Below are 18,018 nucleotides of genomic sequence, written 5' to 3'. Positions count from 1 at the left end.
CCGAATAACCTATGATGTCACCAGCAGCCAATCCGAGCTCCTCAGCAGTATATGCAGAATTCTGTCACTCTTACAGATACGGACACTGGGGCTTAGAGAAGAGCAGAGGCCCACCCAGAGCCACCACACACAGCTGGCAGAGCCAAGACTGCTGACTGTGGCTCACAGCGCCTGGACAGAGGGCCCCCGCTCCGTGTAGAGCTCCTAAGAGATGAGACCCCGTGTCCCTCCCTGTAAGACCTCAGAGGTTAGAAACAGAGCCCTCAATCTCCGGATGTTAAGGCCCAGAGACCGTGACAGGATTGGCAGGGACCATGGTGGAGGCGGGTTGCCCGAAATTTCAGCCCTGCTCTCATTCCCGCATCTTCCCCCCACCCCCGGAAGGAATTAGGGGGTCCTCGCAAACCGTGCCAGCTACAGCTTACAGGCAGATTATGAGGAGGGGCCAACACAAGCGCTCCTTTGTGGAGGTGCTGGCTTAAGGAGTCAAGTGACCGCTTAGCACACGTGGGCAGTGCCAGCCCCTAAGTGTGGACAGGGGCATTGGCCACAGGACCCCAGGGAGTCCCACCAGTCCAGTGGCCAGACCTTTTGTGGGATCGTCCGACCAGCCTGAAGCCCCACCTGTGAGTAGGGGTTGCTCAGGCGAGCTGGGCTGGGTCTTTGAGGGCCTTTGGGGTGGATAACTATCCCTGTATACATGTGTGTGATGTACACACACAGGCAATGCGTGTGCAGGTGTGTGGGCACCTGTGTGTCTGTGCAAAGGCCCTGAGGTGAGAATGAGCTTGCTGTGCATGCAGGACAGAGAGACAGCCAGTGTGGCTGCATCGGAGCAATTGGGAAAGGGTGGCTGCTGTTCGAGCACCTCCTTCGAGAACAGAACAGGAGCCTCCATTCTAAGGAAGGAATAGGCAGTAAACAAGCAGATAGCCTGCAAAAATATAATTTCAGCATGATTAGTACTATGTAGAAAAATGGAGCAAGGTGAGGGGACATTTCTGTGGGTGGCAGGGGGATGCTATTTCCAGGTAGGGTGGCTGGGGACATTCTTTTGAGGAGATGACCTGAAGTGGGAATGAGCCATACAGTTAGAGCAGGAAGAGCATCCCCAGCAGGTGGAAAGGTCCTGGGGCCATCATTCACTAAACATTATCTGAACGTCTCCGCCAGCCAGGCTCTGTTCTGGGCACTGAGGACAGGGCGATGGGCAAGACTGACCGAGTTCCTTAATAATTCTTGCTCTGGGTGGTTGAGGGAGCTTGGGGAGCTTATATAAACAAGATGGATTCGGAACAAAAGACTGAGCTCAGTGTATGAGCTGTTGTCATTGTCCTTGTCATACAATTTAGGGACGTGGACCTGTCTTCCCTGCCAAGGCTGTGGGCAGCCTCTGGGCTCACCTCCTCCCTCCCACAGGCAGTCAGAGCCGGGAGAGTCTTAGAGGCCACCTCGTCCCCATCCCGGTAGACGGAAGAGCTGAGGCCCGGAGCAGGGATGGGTTCTGGTTGAGGTCAGAGGTCATACATGAGCCTCAGACACGCTCTGACCAAGGTACCTGCTCTCTCCCAGGCCTCCATTAGTTTCCCTCTCTGTCTGTCCACCAGGACCCAGCCCACTTGCCGCAGCCCAGTTCCTGGCCATGACTGTGACCTACTCAAACCAAGTGGCTAATGCCCGCTTAGGCTCCTTCTCCCGCCTGCTGCTGTGCTGGCGAGGCAGCATCTACAAGCTGCTCTATGGCGAGTTCCTCATCTTCCTGCTCAGCTACTACACCATCCGCTTCATTTATAGGTACAGGTGGAGGGGCGGGACGGGGCCTGGCAGGGGTGCAGAGGGGGCTTGGAGCTTCTAGGGAGCCTCTCAGCCATCCAGGGGGCCCATGCACTAGAGACTTACAAGGCTCAGCTGAGCTTGTGGCCCAGCCTTGGGGACTAGGGACTGGGGAGAGAAAAGGAGGCAGATTGGGAGGCAGTGTCTGACACCCCTTCCTCCAGCCCAGGCTGGGGCTTGGAACCCAGGCCTTACCTGGTCCCATTCAGCCAGCCTGTTTGCCTGAATCCCACACAGGCTCACAGGCCCAGACCATATCTTTTTATCCCCCCAATAAAAATGATTATTCAAACAAAAAAATACATAGGACAGATATAATCACAGAATATATGAGGACATTTTAAGTGGAAAAAGCATTCGTGACTGCATGGCTTAAAACAAATACATAAAATCCTTGAGATCATAGTGATAACACTAATTGCAAGGCACATTGGTTTACTTTGGTTGTTACTAGGGCACCAACGTACTTTAAAAGGTTAGATTTTATTGTTTAGAGTTGCTTTAAGTTCACAGTAGAATTGAATGGAAGGTACAGAGTTCCCATCTACCCCTACACACACATACACACACACACACACCCTCCTCACTACCCACATCTCGCAGCACAGTGCTACGCTTGTCATAACAGATAAACTCACATGGACACACTGTTATTACCCAGAGTCCATTCTACAGTTTACATTAGGGTTCACCCTTGGCGTTGTACATTCTATGGGTGTGGACAAATGTATGACTTGGATCATCATTACACTGTTGTCCAGAATAGTCTTACTGCGCTGTCTTAAAAACCCTCTGCACTCGGCCTATTCACCCTCCCTACCATACATTTTTTAAAGACCAAACGCTCTTTGGTTCAACCTGCTTTAAAAAAAAAAAAAAAAAAAAAGTCTTCTGGATTCTCTAAAAGGTTCAGTGGTGCCCAACACTGACTCCTTCAGCAAGACCTTCCTTCCTATATCTCACGATAAACCTCCTCATCACCACCCCAGCCATGGAGCTCCGGTGGGGTTGGGGGCTACCTGAGGACTGGACCCTGGCTCAGGCCCGAGGAGGGGCCCTAGCGGGCCAGCGAAAAGGTCGGGAGGCTGTGGGGCCGCACACAGGCAGCCACACTCCTACCCGGGGCCTGGCCGGACGGGACCGGGGACCGGTCTCAGTCATCCTCTCCCAGTGTTTACACATCTCCACCCCCGCCCCCTTCCCCAGGATGGCCCTCACGGAGGAACAGCAGGTGATGTTTGAGAAGCTGACTCTCTACTGCGATAGCTACATCCAACTCATCCCCATCTCCTTCGTGCTGGGTGAGCTCCCTCTGCCGGGTGTCGAGGTCCTGGTGGCTGCTCCAGGCCTGCTTCAGACAGGCGACCACGAGGAGTTGGAGGGGGAAGGGCAGTGTCATGTCATCGCCCCTTGGTAGTTCAGGGAAATGGAGAGACCGCAGCCGGGGGGAAGGAATATTAGGAAGGAATTTTGCTGTGAGCACTCCAGATCTGACTTTCAGAGGGCAGCGCCGGCATCCCTGGAGCCTCTGCGCGGGAGGGAGGGAGGTAGGGAGTCTGGCGGATTTCTGGGATGGGCAGTGGGGAGGCCCAGGAGAGATAACCCGAGGCTGGCTGCCTCCACGCGGGGCTCTGGGGGTCTTCCCCTCCCGAGTGCCTTCCAGGAAGGTTGGGGCGAGGCCGGCTCCCATTAGAAAGACGGAGAAACGGAGGCGTCGCTCTCGCTGGGCTCTGGCCGCAGCCTAGGCCCTCGCCCCTCGCCCTCCACCCCTCCTGCCCAGGCTTCTACGTGACGCTGGTGGTGACCCGCTGGTGGAGCCAGTACGAGAACGTGCCGTGGCCCGACCGCCTCATGAACTTGGTGTCGAGCTCCGTCGAGGGCAAGGACGAGCAAGGCCGGATGCTGCGGCGCACGCTCATCCGCTACGCCAACCTGGGCAGCGTGCTCATCCTGCGCAGCGTCAGCGCCGCGGTCTACAAGCGCTTTCCCAGTTCGCAGCACCTAGTGAAAGCAGGTGGGCGGGGCCGGAGCCGCGGATGGGTGGAGCCAGGGGGCCCTGGGCTGAGGATTGGATGGGACTGGGAGCAGAGTGGGCTGGAGATAGAAGCCGAATGGGCGGGGTGGAGTTAGGTCCCTGAAAGTGGGGCCTGGTCCAGAAGCTCCCCTAGGAGATGATGGGGATTTGAGGTAGGGATAAGGGATGCGGAGGTTGGAGACGGGGGACCGGAGAGGAGAGATGCTTTGGGAGGTGGTGCGGAACGAGGATCTACCTCCCTCTGCCATCCCCCTTCCTGTTCTCCAGCTTCCAGTCTGAACATCTGTGACCTCGGTCTCAGGCCTTTCCTGCCCGGGTCCTAGTTAATAAGACAGACCCCTCTCACGTGCTCAGCCCAGAACAGCACATAGCAGGCACTCAGTAATTATTCGTTGAAAGAAAAAGGATGACAAAGGAGCTCCAAAGTCCCCACAAGCTCAGCAGGGACTTGGGCCTGAACCCTGGGCGCCCTCTGGGCCCGGCCACCTGCCAGCCACCCCTTCTACAGGTTCCCCGACCCACTGCTGCTTCGCTCCCATCCGCAGGCTTCATGACCCCCGCGGAGCACAAGCACTTAGAAAAATTGAGCTTGCCACACAACACATTCTGGATGCCCTGGGTGTGGTTTGCCAACCTGTCAATGAAGGCCTGGATTGGAGGTCGCATCCGAGACCCTGTTCTGCTCCAGAGCCTGCTGACCGTGAGCCCGCGACTCAGATGGGGCTGCTGCAGAGCGGGGAGGGCCGAGCCCCGGGTGAAACTAGGTTTCCTACAAAGAGAAGGCTTGAGCCCCCTGAGGGACTTCCCAGAGCCTGTCTTGGGATTTTAGGATCTTTTCCAGCAGGATTCCACAGCCCAGTGTGGCGCCTCCGAAAGTCCCATCCCACCCCCTCTCTAAAGTGAGCCTTTGGGATCCTGGTTCCTTTTTTTATAGCTGAGGAGGCTAAGGCACAGAGAGGTTAAGTGAGCTGCCCATGACCACACAGCCAGGGTTGGGTCATGAGCACCAGATCCTGTGCCTGGGGAAGAGCCTAGCAGAGCAGGTGGCAGTCAAAACCTCAACCTTCCCTCCTGCCCCTCAGGAGATGAATACCTTGCGTACGCAGTGTGGACAACTGTATGCCTACGACTGGATCAGTGTCCCGCTGGTGTACACGCAGGTGAGGATTAGGCCAGTGAAGCTGCCCTTTTGGAAAACTGAGGCTAGGAGGACGCAGGAAGCAGCCTGTGAGGGGAAAGAGGCTCTCCCTGGGAGTCGGGCCTGGACTTGGCAGGCTCTCTCTAGGGCCAAGTGCGAAGAGTCCAGGCTCCTGCCTGGTGCGGCCCAGATCCACCCAGCCCATTTCTTCCACGTCCTTTCCGCCCAGGTGGTGACCGTGGCAGTATACAGCTTTTTCCTGGCTTGCCTGATTGGGCGGCAGTTTCTGAACCCAGCCAAGGCCTACCCTGGCCACGAGATGGACCTCGTTGTCCCCGTCTTCACATTCCTGCAGTTCTTCTTCTATGCTGGCTGGCTGAAGGTGAGCCTCCAGGGCCAAGGCTGGGCTGTGGGCATGGCTGGAGGGGTCACAGCTAACCAGCAGAAGAGTCTCAAACGCGGGAAGTGGGGCGCTGGAACCTGGCCATGACCCCTGATCTCTCCATCTCTTTACAAAGAAATCGAGACCGCAAGGGATGTGTGGCCTGCGTGAGGCCTCTCTTACCTCACTGCTTCTTTGCCCAAGACTTGGAACTTAGCAGGCATGAGAGACATAGGGGAAGCTCAGTTGTCAAATCGTTTGATGCCTCCTCAAGAGAATATTCTGCAAATGTTTGTCCAGAATAAGGAGAATGTGTGGAATGAGTGGCGGTCAGTGGCAGGCTGTGCCTGTAAGGCTTCTCATCGTCCCCAGCAATTGGGCTCTGGTACCAAATTTCTTCCCTCTGTTTAGGAAAATAAAAGCCCTGAGGTTAACTACCCTCAGCCCCTACCCTTTAGAAGGCAGAGGAGCACCACCTCTCATTACCGAAGATGTCCATTGGTGGGGGAGGGTCCTTGTCCCCAGCCCAAGTGGCTCATCCAAGTATTCCTTCCCATCACCTCCAGCGTTCTTCCTAGCAGGAGTTCTGAATATCTTTCTACTCATTTCTATTTATTTCCCACTCGCTCTTCCTCTCTTCCTTTATTTCTTGGTAGCAGTGGTGGTGGTGTCTCTCCACCTGTCCATGTTTTACACACACACACACACACACACACACACACACACACACTCACTCACACACACACACAAGGAGCTATTCCCTCTGCCCGCTCCCCTGGTTACCTACAGAACAAACTGGATCACACCATTTTGCTGCTTGAAATTCTGTGGCGCCCCAGTGGCTGGCAGGGTGTCCCCTGAACCCTTAGCGTGGCTTGCCACCACTGCAGGGCTTTGTCAGATTTCAGAGATCAGTGCCCAGGAGTCTGCCCACCTGGGCCGCCCTTTAATTCAGCACAGCCTCAGCATATACCTCTGTTGCGTTCGAAAATAATGAATAAAGGAATGTTTGAAACCATGAATGAGTAACCGAACGAATGAATAGAATTATGCAACTCCAGGTAAGATGCAGCGAGGGGAGATAAGGTGGTGACTGGGTTGAGTGACACACTCAAGGACAGGTCTGGGTATTTGAGGAGAGAGTGGTTTGGCAGAGTCAGAAAAGCTCCCCAGCGTGGGCGTGTGGGCGCCCACATGTGTGGGTGGCTGTAGCCCTTTCATGGTGGCTTTGGAGACAAGGCCCAGGCAGGAAGGGCCTCCTGGGAGGGGGTGGGGTGTGGAAATGGCAGGGGCCGAGGCTTGTGGGTGGGAAGCAAGGCTGCAAACAGTTCTACCTGAGCATTTCCAGAGTCTCGCCTCCCCTCAAGGTGGCAGAGCAGCTCATCAACCCATTTGGGGAGGATGATGATGACTTTGAAACCAACTGGATTGTCGACAGGAGCTTGCAGGTATGGGGTAGCGGCGGGGAAGGAGCCTGTCCCATGGACCCCCCCAAATTGGACCTAGGGAGGGGGACCCCACAGGCCGTAGAGAGGCCTGACAGTGAATTGCCTCACCCCCTTCTCCTACCAACCATCCACTCACAAGATCCTCACCTCAACTTTTGAGGCTGCAGGTAGGTGTCAGTCTCTCTATTTCACAAGTAGGGAAACTGAGGCCCAGAGAGATGGACAAGACCTCTCCAAGTAATCTGGCAAGTACATGGTCCTAGTTGGGCTGACCTTTCTGTTGGACTTCTCCTTCCGTCCCTGGCGACCAGGTGTCCCTGTTAGCTGTGGATGAGATGCACCAGGACCTGCCCCCGATGGAGCGGGACATGTATTGGAATGATCCAGAACCACAACCCCCCTACACAGCCGCTTCCGCCCAGTCTCGTCGTCCCTCTTTTTTTGGCTCCACCTTCAATATCAGGTGGGCAGTGCCAGGGAACCACTTCAGTGGGTAGAAAAACCCCAAGTGCAAAGGTCTGCCTAGGAACTTAGAATAGCCTAGTTAATGCATATTGGGTGCTTACTAAGTGTTGGGCACTGTCCTAAGCTCTTTATATATATTGACTATTTTTTTCTTCCCAATAACCTCGGTTTGTGATCTCCAGTTTTCAGATTAAGTCCAAGTTCAGAGAGGTTAAGTATGTTGCCCAGCCCACGGTCACATAGCTAGCAAGCAGCACATGTGGGTCAGTATGTCTGGGTCACTGCCACTCTTTTCACTCTTCGGGGCTCTCAGCTACTTCCAGTCTAAGCTCTTCCGTGTCCAGAGTTGGAGGCTGAGCCCCAGAGAAAGAAGGGACTCACTCAAGGGCAGTGATCAGTGATGCAGTTGGGATGGCAGAGCCTGACTCTGGTCCAGAACTGTGTTTTCTGATAAGCTGGGATGTTTGGATGGGGAGTAGGTGGGGGTGGGGTGAGGTGTCCCCTGGAAAGGAGAGGAGCAGGGGAGGGCATATCCCAGCAGGAGGCTGGGTCATCACAGGTAACTTCTGGGTAGACTCTGTACTGCAGAGTAAAGGTTTGGATCACCCACAGCAGCCCAAATTTCCCTGACTTGGTCAGAATCTCTTTTGAGCTGCTGCTGGACCACAGTGGGGTGAAGCTCCTCACTTCCCGCCCCACCGCCCCCCACGAGAGCTCTCTCCCCCTGGGATGAGAGTGGAGAGGATTTTGTTTGGTGCATGTCAGGGTCCATACCATCAGGGTTTTCTTACACAATATTAAGCTCTGTTCTCTTCTTGCTCTTTGAAGAACCGAATATCCTATTAAGCTGTAATTGGAATTTGCTAGAGTTCTCTCGTTGGTGTGGGCAAGGTTTGGAAAAGTGATCAAAGGAAGGTTTGCTTCGGTCACAGACATTTCTGGAGGTTGCCTTTGAGTTCTTCAGTCTGTACTCCAGCAGCTAAAGGTTGAGGAGGAGAGAGAGTGATGGGGAACAATGCATAGACCTTGCCTCCAAAGAACACGTAATTGAGTGAGGGAGCTCAGAGTCTGGCTGCCTGGGAAAGGGACAGAACATAGAAGAGAGATCACCTTTGGCCATCTGGGAGGTAGCCGCCAGCTGGGCTTGGAGCTGGGCCTGGGAGCATGGGGAGAATTTGGACATGGGCCAGGGCAGGCCGTACTCCAGGGTAGGTGGGCTTTCTCTTGCACAGTAAAGACCTTGGGCTCCCAGGAAGCCCGACCTCTTTCCTTGGGGATACTGCTCCCCGGGTGGCCAAATCGCTGGCTTGCCGAGATGAAGCTGGGCTTCGTCTAATCATCCCTACTTGAGTACCAGTAATTCGGATTTCCTGGAGTGAGGGGTGGGAAGGGGGATATGTGGACAATGAAGAGGAAGCCCTTAAATGCCAGGCTAGAGTTTGGATGTTAATGTGGCCAAGAGGGAGCCAGAGGGAGCCACAGAACGGCACAGTGAGCTGAGCCAGGAGGGATGAATCGGGGACGTACAGGATGGATGGGAGAGAGGTGAGTCCAGGTAAGTGAGAAAGACTGTGTCCTGGCCTTGGGCCAGAGGGGCGGGGTTGGGAGAAATGTCAGGTCAGTCCTCTGTTCCCCTCACTCAACCTCAGTCTCCTGCTTCTTTCCAGTCTGCATAAGGAAGAGATGGAGTTCCAGCCCAACCAGGAGGAGGGGGAGGAAGAGGGGGCTCATCCTGGCATCATCAGCTGCTTCCTGGGGCTGCAGTCCCATGACCACCACCCCCACAGGATAGGCTCAAAGACCAAACTACTATTGCCCAAGAAAGAAGTCCTCCGTGAGGGCCAGCCCGAGAACCTTGCAGGAGCCAGAAAGAGCTCCAGGGACCAGGAAGACAGCAAGGCCTGGAGAATGAACGGGGAGGACACCTTGAAGCCTGCTGCGCTGTATGGGAGGTCAGGCTACCACAGCGCCCCGCAGACGCCCCTCAGCCCCACCCCGATGGTCTTCCCATCCAGGTCTTTGGTTAAAGACCAAAGTCTACAGCCTGGGACTCCTGGGACCAAGATGAGTTTTGAATTGCTCCCGGAGTGTGCCGGGGCCTCTACAGAGAACCTAGAATTGTGTCACATGAAGAAGAAAACTGTCGAGTTTAACCTGACGGATATGTCAGAGGCCCCTGAAAGTCATCTCGGAGAACCACATACACAATCAACGAGGAAGACACACATACTCAAAGAGCAAGATCCCTATTGGGCCTTGGAAAACAGGTCTGTCCTCTACCCCAAACCAGGGTCACTGCTCTCTTCATGGGTGGCCCTCACCAGCTTCCCTTGCTCCAAGTCCACCCATCTTCCACACTTTTCTTAGGGTTCCATCACTGCCAGAGCAGGCTGGCCCTATGCCCAGCACTGGCTTGGGGCACACACCTAGCCACCTCAGCAAGTCAGCAGGGGCCCTAGGGAAGCATTGGGGACTTTTGTCCATTTCACCTGAGTTTGATGTCACCAGGAAGTCCCTGGGACCCAGGCGAAGGAAAATGAGCTTGCACTGACAGGAATGACGCTGGAGGAGAGGCTACCGGGACAGGCTGAGACAGGCAGATGTTATTGCTGGGTCCAGCTCACCGAACAGGGGCGGCAGACACAAGATCATGAGGCAGAAAGGGGGCTCTAGGTTGTAGTCCAAGAATTCAACTCACTGCCTAGGCTTAGCTGCAAGGATGCATATGAGCACTGTTCCAAACCCAAAAAGGGGGCCACACCTCTGGGGACTGGCAGGTGGCTAAGGTGAGGGTGCGCAGATCCTTTGGAGCATCACTGTTCCTGAGACCTCACTTCTGAACTTAAATGTGCTCTTCCTGCTTCCTTGGGGTCCTCCTAAAGCTGTCAGCCACCACCAGATGTTTCCTCTTCTTCTGTATTTCCTGCACATTCACCCAATTACAGATCCACTCTACCTCAACCCAAATCACGATATGGGAGTTTAACTTCGTATTTCTAAGTGATCAGTTACTGCTGTGGTCAGAAAACACAGCTTTGTGACTGAAAACTTGAAATGGCTACAATCTGTCTTGCTTCTTGAGCTGGACAAACTTTTACAGACCACTGTGGCTTGTTTAGCAAAGGATATTCATGACTGCTGTCTCCTGACAGTAATCAGTTTTTTAATATTGAGATGTCTCAACCTTTGCACTCCCGCTGCAGCTAACATAGTATTGAAATGAAGATGTCTCCCTCACTCACATTGTACATTTCTCTCAAATTCTCAATAGGGATGAAGCACATTCCTAGCCCAAAGGGAATGCTTCACCAGCCTGGTCCTACCAGCGTGTACACCAACGGGACACTGATCCAGTCATAGCCATATAGTTGTCTTCACAGAAGAATGTTCCTATGACAGCCTGAATTAAGTGGTTAGCTCAATGGATAACAAAAATCAGTAGTTTCAGGACTACTTAAGCCTTCACGTGCCTTTTGTGCATAAAAGTTACGAAAGCCAGAATGAACCACCGGAAACATGTAATTCAAAACACCCAATTTGAAGACAGGAGTCCTTAAGTCCTGTCTGAATTTCATGCATCCAAGCCGTAGTATCTTTCCTAAACTTAGAGAAGTTTCATATAACTAAGGATTAATAAACTAAGGATTTTCATATATACAAATCCTCCTAGGCGTTTCATTTTGATTAGTGTGACTGAGCTTGTGGCACTTCCAGATTTAGCGAAGATGGCCTCGATATATTTCTACCTCATCCCAAGAACTCAAAGACAATAGCTGGGTACCAAATTACTTTATTTGAAAGAATGGTACCAATGAAAGAACTTAAGAAGATGACTTGGTACAACTTATAGAAAAAGTAAAGGTAACCCCAACATGCATGTACTGCTTTGGTGACTAGAGATGTCACCCCTGTGGCTACAGGAAGTCAGCCAAAGACTTAGCTCTCATCACTGTCTCCCAGGGTGTGCTTGTCAAAGAGATACTCTGCCATGCCAGATTCGGGAGCCCCCATCTTGCGCAAATTGGTAACATGGTCACCCAATTCTTTGATGGATTTCACTTGCTCATCCAGGTAATGAGTCTCGATGAAGTCACACAACTAGAAAACAGAATGGGGAAGAAAGTCATCAGTACGCTTTCCCAGCCCCCAAGACTCCGTTTACTCCCAGGTTGCCAATACTCACATGGGGGTCATTTTTGTCAGTGGCCAGTTTGTGCAATTCCAGTAGTGACTGATTCACATTTTTTTCCAGGTGTAATGCACACTCCATTGCATTCAGCCCATTCTCCCAGTCGTCACGGTCTGGTTTCTGAATGATAAAAGTTAGGTCAATGCATCTACAGTCTCTACCAATTAAACCATGACAATTCAGCAGGTACCTAACATGTAACCAACGTGCTTCGGCAAAGGGACATACACCTAAGTTTCCCTTGACAACAGTTTCCAATTTAACATCCTCACCCGTTACTGTTTGCTTATTGTAGCTTAGATGGTATGTCTAAAAAAAGCACAAGACAAAAAAACTAATATGGCTGCATTTTAAAAGATCAACCGCTAGCCTGTGATTTCTGTCATCGAGGACTGCTAGATAGATTATGTAAGCATGAGATCTTTTGTTCACCTTGATATCCTGAAGGAAGATTCGGCCACCTCGCTGGTTCTGCAGCTTCATCAGTTTCTCAGCATGTTCTCTCTCCTCATGAGATTGGTGAAGAAAATATTTGGCAAAGTTCTTCAAAGCCACATCATCACGGTCAAAGTAGTAAGACTGAAAAGTGGAAATGCAAACATGTCATGTTAGGAGCAGGCTGTGTTCCTGAATTAAACAATAATTAATTTCTACTCTAAAATACAAACTGAAACCTGGTCCTTGAAATTGAAAGTTTACTACAAGGGGGCCTTTAGAATATCACAGAAATTGCCTCCAGCATGGAATGTCTTTAAGGACCTGTATTACTGCAGAGTTTTTACAGCCAGTGTCAAATTTCACTAGAGAAGGTGCTGGAGTATTTACCCTGATTATTACTGATGAACCCATGTTAAAACATGAGCTTGCCAGCTTAGGGCAGACTGAAGAACTTCTAAAATTAACCCACTAGGCAAGGTGACAATTATGAGCAATGCTCATGCCGGTAAATATATGATCACTAGAAAGCAAAAATTTGATTTAGACACCGCTGTATTGTATTCAGGAGTTCCTGAAACAGAATGGCAGTCATAGAAATCCAAGCCTGTTTTCAAATCCATCTGGAACATGCCAATTCTTAAATAATTTGCACAATCATAAGACAATTGTAACAAACTCCCACCACACTAACTAAAACCAGGATTTCAGAAAACTGATGCCACCGATTACTGCAGGGAAATAGTCCTTGCCCAGTACTGTCCGTGGGTTTTGTCCAAGAACTAGGGATTCGATTATTAGAGGGCTACAACTCTTAAGACAGAAAAAGAATTAAATACGCAGGCACTAGGACAGATGACTAAAACAACTTTCTTGTTCATAGAAGGGGAGATTTCTAGAGATATGCTTCAATTCAAGTGGGAATTGAGATAAGCAGAGCAGAGGGGTGGAGACAGTTGCTCGGGAGTGGTGGGCTCACGAAGATAAACCACTTAGCACCAGCCCCCAAGGTTGCTATTCGACACCATTACCCAGCAGGCTCTGCCATACCCAGGCTCGTTATCCAAGAAAATGGAGCGCCTAACGGACACGTGATCGGATGCATAGAAAAGGATGGAAATGCAAAAAATCTACTTTCCCCACTGCAGGGCTGTATAGGCTGTAAGCGTTGCAACCTCGGGATTTCAGGAAACCAGGCACTCCTTAAATATAAAGGGACGCGCAGAGGCGGCCCTCGCCTGTGAGGGATCCCTCCCAGAGAACAGGCGGAAAGGGCGAACGGCCCAGAATCTCTGCGCAAGCCAGGTCCTGGGAGACCTCGAGCGGGCTCCATTTTCCCAAAGGGCGCACGGGGGTGGGAGAGGGCGGGGAGAGCCGCGCGGTAGCCCCACCCCGCCCCGCCCCTGGGTGGCCAACCCCACCGGTGCCCGTCCCCCGCCCCCCCGCGGCCGCGCCCGCCCTCACCATGGACAGGTACACGTAGGAGGCGTAGAGCTCCAGGTTGATCTGGCGGTTGATGGCGGCCTCCGAGTCCTGGTGGTAGTTCTGGCGCACCTGCGACGACGACGCTGCAGTCATGGCGAGCGGTAAGGAGAGGCGGCGGCGGCTGCGCGGCGCTGGAGCGGTGGCGAGGGCCTTGGGGCGAGCCGGGGGTGCTGTGAGGAGGTGGCGGAGGGCTGGATCTCAGCGGCCAGCCGGGTCGGGGGAACGAGCGCCGGGTTCCGTCCAAGCACTGTTGAAGCAGGAAACCGCGGCAACTCTCGGCGAGGACTGGCGCAGGCAGCGGCCGCCGGCTTTTTATAAGGGGAGCGGGCGTCCAACCCGCCCTGGCCAATCACGCGCCCTACGCGGCGCGCCGAGCCCCGCCCCTTCCGGCAGGCGGCGGCCCCCGCCCCGCCCCGCCGCCGCGGTGGGGGAGGGGCGGGGAGGGGAGGGGAGGGGAGGGGAGGGGCGGGGGGCGGCCGAGGCGGTGCGGGGACCCTCGCGGACCCGGGCCCCCGAGGCGTCCTGGGTCTTGGAACAGACGGGAAACCGCCCCTGGCCCTTCGGGGGGCGCGGGGCGCGTCAGTTTGATTCTGCAAGTCCCTAACGGTACTTCGGCCAAGGGCACGTTAATCAGAGCGCAGAGCAGCGGGCACCACACCCCGAGGTGATGACCTCATAATGCAGCTAGGACTAGATATGGAAATGTTGGAGCGAGTCCGGTTGGGCTAGGAATGGGCGCACTTTCCCGTCCTCGAAGCCCAGGAAGCCGCAGAATGGCGGCGGCGCGGGGCCCGCGGCCATGTCCCCTCAGCCCCCGCCCTGCGGACTCCCTCGACCCCGGCCGCCTGTTGCCGAAAGCAAATGTGGCTCCTGGTGCAGTTTATTATACAACAAAAGCGGGGCGGGCCGTTTCTCGACAGACACGAACCCGCCTTCCCGTGGGAGCCGTGGGGACGAGCCATCTGGGCCCTGGAAAATCACCGGTGGCGCTTTAAACCTCAGATCGGAGGTTCGAAAAGAAAGGAGAAGGGACTTGGATCTGGAGACGATGCTGAGTGGCCATTTTGAAATGGCCTCTCTTATCAGGCGCGACTGGCACCAGGGACCCCTGGAGGGGCAAGTCCACTGCATGTGGCTCGCAGCTGTGACCCCGACACGGAGTGGGTGTGAATTTGTGGGTGGCAAACGAGCCAGGCCCGAGCTCCTGTCCCCCAGTCTGCAGGCTTCGAGGTTCACTATTCTTAGCTACGTCCTTTGACTCATAGGGGAGACCCATCCATGATTCCTTTCAGAAAGGATGCTAACAGACGTGAAACTGGAAGCCGGCCTGCCAAACCTAAAAAGGGAAAGGAACCCTACTAAAATATTAAAAGTTGCTGATGGAATTATGGCACTTTCCTGAGTCTTTATTTCAAAATGAACATATGTTACCTTCAGGAAAAAATAATTGAGCGGGGCTAGAGCTACAAAGAAGTAAGCGGAAGGATGCTGGGAGGGTAGACGAAGGGTATCTTCTACCCGGTATGGGATAGGAGGTCAGGGAGGGCTTCCCTGAGAAAGTGACCAGGGCTAAGTTTGAAGAAAGTTAATGGCAGATGAAGTGCAGGAGGGAGATGGGGGAAGGAATTCCAGGCAGAACGGCATATGCAGAGGAGTAAAGATGTGGAATGCATAGCCTGGCCAAAGTGCCTTAAGAAAGTGTATTGGCCGGGAAAGTAGAGTCATGTTGGAGAATGCTGGAAGAGTAGTGTAGGGGCCAGGCCAGGTTTTGTGCTGTAAAAAGGAGTTCAGTTTTATCCTGGATGACACGGAGGCACTAAGGGATTTCCAGCCAGGGAGATAGATACCATGTTAGTTTTGCTTTTAGAAACCTTACACTGAATCAACAGAAAAACTACTAGGATAAGAGTATAGTGAAGTCACCAGTTACAAAGCTTTCCTATACAACAGTCACCACCAGTTAGAAACTGTAACGAAAGAAAAAAAATTTTTTTTTCATTTACATTGGCAGCAAAAGCTTAAAGTACCTAGGAATAAAATTAACAAGAAATGTGATGAAAATTATAAATGTTTACTGCTGGACAGAAGAGAAAACTTGCATCAGTGAAGAGACAACATGTTCCTGTAAAGATGTCCGTTCTCCCAAAATAAACCTGTAAATTCAATACGACTTCTATAAAACTCGTGGCCTTTTGGAACTTCACAAAATGATTCTAAAATTCATTTGGAAGCATTAAGTGTGTCGAATAGTTGATAAGCATTTGTGGGGGCGGGGGGAAGGTTATGAGGGTAGTTTGCCCTCCCTGGTATATATTTTTAAGAAGTACTATAAAGTACTATGAGCAGTTGGTACTGCCACAGGGAGAGATGGGTACCTCAGTGCAACAAAACAGCCCTACCCTCGTTTGTATGGGAAGTGGGTAGATGCTAAAGTGGCATTTCAAATTAGGGGAGAAAGAATGAGTTCAGAAAATTATGTCGAAACAATTGATAGTCATGTGGAAGAAAATGACTCACTGTATTTCAAAACATGTTCCAGATGGATTAAAGAGTCAAGTCTTTAAAAAAAACCTATGAAGTAACTGGAAGAATATGTAGAAGATTATCTTTTAGAATTTGGGGGTAGGGAGCATAGTTCTGAGGCTGTCAAAAGTCATAAAAAGACAGTTGACAGATTTGACTACTAAAAATGATAAGCTCTAAGATAAAAGATGCCATAAACAAAGTTAGAATCTCAATGACAAATTGAGTTGATATTTGTAGCTCTTATAAGTGGTGAAGATGAATCACCATGCTCTATAATATATGTTCATATATATAATTATATACATATAAATCGCACTTTATAATGTCTTTTCGATGGTCTTCCCTGCTACTGCATATTGTAAGCTCCTGGAGGGCAGGCATTATTTCTGTCTTCATCCTGGGCTTCCAGCATTTTGCAAGGTGCTTATTACTTGGTGCCCAGTATTTGCTGAATGAACAGATGGACACATAAGTGAATGTGGAGGTTGGATTAAAGTCAGGTCAGAGGGCTGGGTACCAGTTGGGAGGCAGCAGCCCTAGTTCTCAGTGAGCAGAGGAGACAGAAAGCAGATATGAGAGAGATGAAGTAGACAGAACAGACAAGATGAAGTGGACAGAACAGACAAGATGAAGTGACTGATTGGATATCGTGAGGGTGCGAAGGTGAGGTGTGGGAGATGGGCGAGAGAGCCTCCCAGCTTTCTTGCCTGGGCTGCTAGGCTGTAGCTGCCATTCACTGAGACAGGGAGCACAGGACATGCAGTTTGCAGGGGAGGCCAGCTAGGCTTTGGACGGGAGGTGCTGAGTTTCAGGGCCTCTGGGACATCCGGGTGGACAAAGCCAGCATGAAGTTGGACCACCGGCATGAAGTTGGTCTGTTGCAATAAGAGGTTTCATGAATCAGTATCGGCTCTGCGCTTTGTTAAACACATATGCAGCTTTAGAGAATGTCACGGCAAAACTGAGGGACTGCTTGGGCTGCAGAAGTTCACTGGGGAGGCTGGCTGGCAAGAATAAAAGGAAAATCTTGTGCCGTTTCGTGGTTGTGTGTGTGTGTGTGTGTGTGTGTGTGGTGGTGAGCGCGCGCGCTTCTAGATTCTTCTGAAGTAGGGGCTTGGTCTTTGGACGTTTGATTCGGCCTCCCTCCCTTTCAGCCCCAGCTCCTCGTGACTTTGAGGAGGCGGGGAGTTTGGCTGGCATCCAGGGACAGCAGCCTCAAACCGCCTGGCGGAGTCCTTCCTGGAGCTGCAGGGGACAGGAGTGGGGCTTGTGGTGGAACCTGCTGCCCCACCGTGAATCAGCACTCTGTGGTCTGGAGGGGTTGGGCTCAGGCTCCAGAAGTGCTTTGTCATGGAGGGGAAAGGACCAAGACAAGGCTTGGAGGCGAGGGTGAGGGCGGGAGAGCACCCCGCCCCCCACCACCGCCATTTCCTCGCACGGCTGGCGTCCCAGCCCGGACCGGGAACAAAGGGGTCTCGATCACGCAGCCAGGCCCCACACCATGTTTCTGCTGAAAAGGGTGGGTGGGTCTAAGAGTCACTGTTTCTACCTATCTCTTTCTCAGTGCCTTCCTGCCTCCTAGTGAGTTCTCAGCAGATGTTGGGTCTCTCCCTTCTGGGGATTGTGGCTGTAAAGTTACGACTTAGGATTCTACAGCTGGAAAATCATAGACACTCAGAAAACCATAGACACTCAGAAAGTTAAGGCTTAGAAAGGACTTTAGAGTTTCCAAGTCACCGTGTTTTACAGATAAAGAGGCGACAGTCCCACAGAAGGCCAGAGCTTGTCCAAGGCCGTAGTCACTGGCAGAAACACAAGCTAAAATGTAGGAGAGGTTGTTAAAAGCGATAAATTTGTGGCTGGAATGTGTATGTGAAATGATGTTAGGTAAAAAAGCAGAGCCCAAAACAGTTCGTGCAAAGCCGATTACAATGAAGAAAAACCACAGGGCTAGAAACATAGATGCAAATTGAGAAGGAATAGGTTGAGTGATGTATTAACTGAATAGCTGCTGTTTTAAATGTCTGGGATTCCCCCCTGAAGTTAAGCAGAGGGAAGTGTGCAGGAAATTAGAGTCTAGGA

General features: G+C 52.2%; 2 protein-coding genes across 2 annotated transcripts; one reads left to right on the top strand and one right to left on the bottom strand.

Annotated features, from left to right (window-relative positions):
- The first annotated feature begins 139 nt into the window (after nucleotides 1-139).
- On the top strand, nucleotides 140-10,552 carry BEST1 (bestrophin 1). Its single transcript, XM_039860144.1, is given in 12 exon segments — nucleotides 140-247; nucleotides 1,608-1,794; nucleotides 3,040-3,134; nucleotides 3,614-3,847; nucleotides 4,414-4,568; nucleotides 4,951-5,028; nucleotides 5,236-5,388; nucleotides 6,756-6,836; nucleotides 7,148-7,299; nucleotides 8,969-9,581; nucleotides 9,583-9,660; nucleotides 9,662-10,552. Coding segments are annotated over 11 exon segments (1,890 nt in total). The 5' UTR covers nucleotides 140-247; nucleotides 1,608-1,642; the 3' UTR covers nucleotides 9,761-10,552.
- A 522-nt stretch (nucleotides 10,553-11,074) lies between these two features.
- FTH1 (ferritin heavy chain 1) lies at nucleotides 11,075-13,714 on the bottom strand. The gene is made up of 4 exons (XM_039860143.1): nucleotides 13,390-13,714; nucleotides 11,923-12,069; nucleotides 11,485-11,610; nucleotides 11,075-11,399 (listed from the first exon to the last, which is right to left on the bottom strand). The coding sequence occupies exons 1-4, from the start codon at nucleotides 13,501-13,503 to the stop codon at nucleotides 11,238-11,240; spliced, it is 549 nt and encodes a 182-aa protein (XP_039716077.1). The 5' UTR covers nucleotides 13,504-13,714; the 3' UTR covers nucleotides 11,075-11,237.
- Between the last annotated feature and the right edge of the window lie 4,304 nt (nucleotides 13,715-18,018).

The sequence above is a fragment of the Pteropus medius genome, unplaced genomic scaffold (genome assembly GCF_902729225.1).
Source record: "Pteropus medius unplaced genomic scaffold, Ma_sr-lr_union100, whole genome shotgun sequence".
NCBI lineage: Eukaryota > Metazoa > Chordata > Mammalia > Chiroptera > Pteropodidae > Pteropus > Pteropus medius.
The sequence above is the reverse complement of the archived record's forward strand: the minus strand, read 5'-3'. Positions and strand labels throughout refer to the sequence as shown.